This window comes from Temnothorax nylanderi, unplaced genomic scaffold, assembly GCF_030848795.1.
Source record: "Temnothorax nylanderi isolate EJ_2023f unplaced genomic scaffold, tnyl_v1.0 TNYL_tig0164_pilon, whole genome shotgun sequence".
In the NCBI taxonomy this organism is placed as follows: Eukaryota; Metazoa; Arthropoda; class Insecta; order Hymenoptera; family Formicidae; genus Temnothorax; species Temnothorax nylanderi.
Window position 1 is genome coordinate 1 of NW_027249226.1, and position 4,670 is coordinate 4,670.

Below are 4,670 nucleotides of genomic sequence, written 5' to 3' on the forward strand. Positions count from 1 at the left end.
CAAGTTAATCCCATTATACATTAGGGGAGACCGGGACTCGTTGGCAAAAAAGGGAAGTTTAGTAATAAGACTGGAGTGTATTTTACACCCAACACGAGTAATATGATCTTTAAAATGTAATACGCAACTAAATAATTATACGATCGAATTACTATATATATATACGAGTATATACATTAAATTACTTCGAATATATGAAAAAAGTTTAGTACTATAACTTTTTCAAATCTTTCAAGTTCTTGGTAAATCAAACAAATACAACAATAAAACGAAATACATACCTAATCTCTGCAACGATAGTCGCTTATAATACAAAATAATCGCCCAGCAAGACAATCAATCGGCGATGCCAGAAGAAGAGGCAACGATGAATAAAATTTAATAATTTAAACTTTCGACTTTTTTCCTTTTTTATAATAAATATGTATTTCAAATTTTAATGTCACTCTTTTTATTTATATTTTTTGTTTGAATTATGTCATAAGAAATAAAAGCGAAATGTTTCGAAGATGTCAATGTATTTAACGAGTGGCATGATCTACATTTAATGCTGCTAAGTCGATTTTATTGGCGAGAGAGTCTTAACGGTATCTGGGTGGGCTGGTTTCTTTGTTTTTTTACGCGTTCTAACAGGTTGCAGAGCGACAATGCGCATATAGCTCAATTCCCGCTCCCTTTGGTGCTCCTCGATACTGATCTTGTTCAAGAGATAGGGACCGCTGGTCATCATGCCGATTGCTCCAAGTGGCGCTAGAAATACTATGGCAATTACAGATATCCTCACCACGTCGAGAGCTAATTCTATTTTCGTGGGGTCGCCTTCCTTTCTGGCACGCTCAAACGCCATCGGCGCTAACGCCGCCTAATTTTTAAAATATCGACATTCATCGAACTGTTAATTTCACTGATCTTCGACAGACAGAGTTCATGGGAATATACTGGGAATTAAAAAAATTAAATGCTTCTTTTACCTGTAAAGTTCCTTTCGGTACCCAAGCTATTGCGACGAAGAGTCGTTCTTTCCATGTAAAAGGCATTCGGATTGTCGTTAAAAAGGCGGTAGTACTGCGCACCTAAACTTGGAGAATTGTATAAAATTTGTATAGGATTATTAGGAATGTGTTTATTTGATGAGATATAGATAATATGGCAGAAAGGCAATGCGAGAAAATTAATCTCTAAGTTTTATTTTGAAGTACAGTGAAATAAAGCTATACATTCAATTTTTTACTCGCGTTACTTTTTACTCTTTAAAATTAATCATTTTTATAAATTTGGTTGAACGCATTAGTTGCGTATAAGCCGCTGTACACTGTTCTAATCTAAAAGTAAAGTGCAAGTATCTCGACTGATAAAACGCCCAATACATATTTTAAAGTGTATTGAGGATTTATTTAACTCGTTTATATACATTTGTATTAAACATACATCTTTACTCAATTTGTATACGACGGCTTTAATGTGCAGCAATGCGCACTAATGCGTCCAATCGAATTCGCTACAACTCAATTCTCATGTCTTGACATAACTTACAGATATTCCCATGAGTACACAAGCGAGGTAAAGTCCGAATCTGGATATAGCCCAGTTTCTAAAATCAATATCGGCGCCAATCACGCCTCCTAAAATCGGTTGCACGAAATGCCATAGAAAATGAAACGCCTTGTGAAAGGGTGTCGTCTGCAACATAAAGAGAATAATCGAAATTAAATTTTTTTACACAAAATGGAACTCTAATTTTTAACAAAGAACAGAGACGTCACGAATTAACAGTTGTTAAATATTAAAGGATAAAATCAATACTTTGAGTTAAATGACATTTTGTTGTGTCGAAATTTATTATATTAAGACAAAACAGTATTATTTTAATATTCCATTGGTTTAGTTAAATTAACGACATAATGAGTAGATGACTTATAGGAATGATTAAAAATGACTCAAATTGAGCATAATTTGAATTATATATATTATAGCAGTGCAGTGTGTGTGTGACGAGAAAATTCCGAAAAATGAATTCTAACAGATTTCATATATCTATGACGCATTTGTTACGTATTCGCTCACTTACATCATACGAAATCGTTAAAATTCGCCATCCGTGAACGGCTATGAACGATAGTATAATAGTGGCGAGATATCCTCCACCTGTGACCGCCAGTCTCGATGCTGCTGTGGTGCACATTAAAGATGCGAGAGCTAAGCCACCGATGCGATACCACGTCGCGTATTTCTGCGACACAAAAGAAAGGATTACGCTTTTAAGGTACGGTGAATAAATTAAATTGCGGAACGGCTAAGAATATTTATCATTACAATCGAATGGAAGAATATTAAGTTCTTCAGTCTTCCGTAAACTTTATATTCGCGCGCCGCGACGTGAGCGATATTTTAATAAAACATCAGCAAAAAGGCGTTAATAAGTCCGCTCTTGTTAGTTCAGATTACACGAAACGTGCCCTCGCGATACGTGACCCGAATATCGCGCGCACTCGGACGTACGCGAGGAAATGAATAAAGTACCTACGTGATTGCGATGAGGGAAAAAGACCAGGGCAAAGCCCAAGATAATTCCCATTATAAGTCCCAGGAGGAAATCTCGAATCCCGCCGGGGATATAGGACCACCATTCTGTTCTGCCGTCATCTAGGAAGATGTATGGCTCGCTTTATGGAAAGCTCTTTGTACGTTTATACTTTTTTTTTATATAGCTCGCTCGCCAAGCTCGCGATGCTCGTCGACGATGCAAACCGCTAATGTATTAGTCATGGGAGTTATGAAATATTTACCGCATTAATACCGTAATTCACTCAGGGAAAAGTATCGCAATATGATCTCTTAAAGATATATACAGCTCACTATTGCAGCGACTTAATTCTCCTCTTTCGGAGTTATACAGTCTAAATATAAATTAATACAAAAATACAACTCTACGTCCACTTTTATCGAATTCTTATTGACAGTTTGTGTTTCCCGTTGAAAAATTTGAAATATTCCTTTTCCGCGCGAGAAATCTTCCGCCCTCAAAGGAGCAAGATAGGAAGCTATGTGAATGCCGATGCACCGTTACGGGTTTCTTACGATTTCTGTATACCGTTGCTAAAAACGAAAGAGAAGCAGATGGAGAACAAAGACACGATGTGGACATCGTCGATAGACGCCGCGGTACACAACAAGCTGGCGAGTCCTTTGTCTTCTCCGTAACCCTGTTCGGATAAGGTGAGGAGGCAGTTGACCGTTACTACAGGAGACATGCAGGCCACAATTGCCCTTGAAGAGAATTTATTTACTGCATAAAACATCCTTATATTTTTGCGATGACATAATCTTACAATCGTTAGTCTACATTACTGCATCTTAAGTTTTTTATATTATAACAATGCTCTGTTTATGAAATTATTTTTCATCAAAGTATACCCAATAAAATATTTTAAATTGGCGATTATCAACAAGTATACATATAACTAAATTTTGCGTGCGTTTAGAATTTGATTTTCTGCTGAATAAGAATTTCCATTATTCGCGGATTTTCGTGAATACCCTAATGGATTGGTAAATTGCCTTACCCCGTCATGAAGGACCAATTCCACGGGAATTCGAGAAGATATTTACACGAGACGGTGACGGCCAACGTCTCGACGGTGCACGGGACGAGGGCCAGGATCATCACAAACACGGGATGCGCCCTCAGCGCGGTCGTCGTCAGCTGCAGGCCGGCACGTACCATGATGAAGGTCAGGCAGAAGGTCCTGATCTTGGACGTCGTGCCCGGCCCGAGCATATCGTGTATATTGTACACGTCGGTATTACGTAGTATTATACCGGCGAGAAGCATGCCGAAGACAGGCGGAAGATGCAGCCGCGGAATGCAGGCGAGGGTCCAGCCGAGCGCGTAGGAAAGTACTACGAGGACGAGCAGGCCAAATATGCTGCCGCCGGGTAGTACCATGTCACCCAGCAGGAAGTACAAAACGACCCAGGCCAGCAGGGTCATGCCGCACACGGTCGCGAGCCAGAAGAGGTCCGCCCATGTCAGCTGTAGCTCGAAACACGTGGAGATCACGTTGGTCACGAGAATCTCTCGTAACACCGGATTGCAGAAAGTCGCACGGTGACAACAGGTGTTGTCATCGTGTTCCTCGTCCTCGTCTTCTACCTCCGCTATCTCGATCGATCTAGGACGCGCAATTCTACGTATCAATTCAATGACTCTATAATTTAGTATCAATGCGTGTGATTGCTCAGCTAAATGGAAATGGTTTTGATTCGAGCGTTGCTGTTGCCGATTACACTAGGTATAATGATATTAGGATGTTAGAGTATCGGTCGCATATCGATTCGCTTACTTCTCTCGTATCTGTTTATTATTCGGTGCTCGCGCATCTGTGGAGGTGGATGCGGTTGGTTCATCTTCAGGAATAGATTGCATACGATACAATAGCGTCCGCTTTATCTATTTGCACCAATACGACTTGTGTTCATCAAACTGTTCTTGAGATTGAATCCCTTATTGGTTCTATTACATGCACTAATGTATGAATCTAACGGAGTGTTATAAATTCGCCTTTGAAAGCGCATGACACATGTACAATTCCGATCTGCTCTAACCAATTTCGCACTACAAAGTACGAACAGACTGAACAGAGACATATTCACTCTTCTTATATATTTTA

General features: G+C 39.5%; 1 protein-coding gene across 1 annotated transcript; it reads right to left on the reverse strand.

Annotated features, from left to right (window-relative positions):
* Window positions 1–501: 501 nt before the first annotated feature.
* LOC139777824 (sodium/hydrogen exchanger 9B1) lies at window positions 502–4,444 on the reverse strand. The gene is made up of 8 exons (XM_071715459.1): window positions 4,344–4,444; window positions 3,564–4,172; window positions 3,092–3,267; window positions 2,525–2,643; window positions 2,069–2,230; window positions 1,534–1,680; window positions 972–1,073; window positions 502–862 (listed from the first exon to the last, which is right to left on the reverse strand). Exons 1-8 carry the CDS (start codon window positions 4,424–4,426, stop codon window positions 554–556), a joined length of 1,707 nt encoding a protein of 568 aa, XP_071571560.1. The 5' UTR covers window positions 4,427–4,444; the 3' UTR covers window positions 502–553.
* Window positions 4,445–4,670: the final 226 nt, after the last annotated feature.

What these genes read in the sequence shown, in the direction of transcription:
- LOC139777824 (XM_071715459.1), bottom strand. Translation starts at nt 4,426, where the DNA reads ATGCAATCTATTCCTGAAGATGAACCAACCGCATCCACCTCCACAGAT. An exon ending in GTGTACTCATGGGAATATCT is followed by an intron (nt 1,074 to 1,533) that starts GTAAGTTATGTC and finishes CTCCAAGTTTAG; the next exon opens with GTGCGCAGTACTACCGCCTT. An exon ending in TACCGAAAGGAACTTTACAG is followed by an intron (nt 863 to 971) that starts GTAAAAGAAGCA and finishes TTTAAAAATTAG; the next exon opens with GCGGCGTTAGCGCCGATGGC.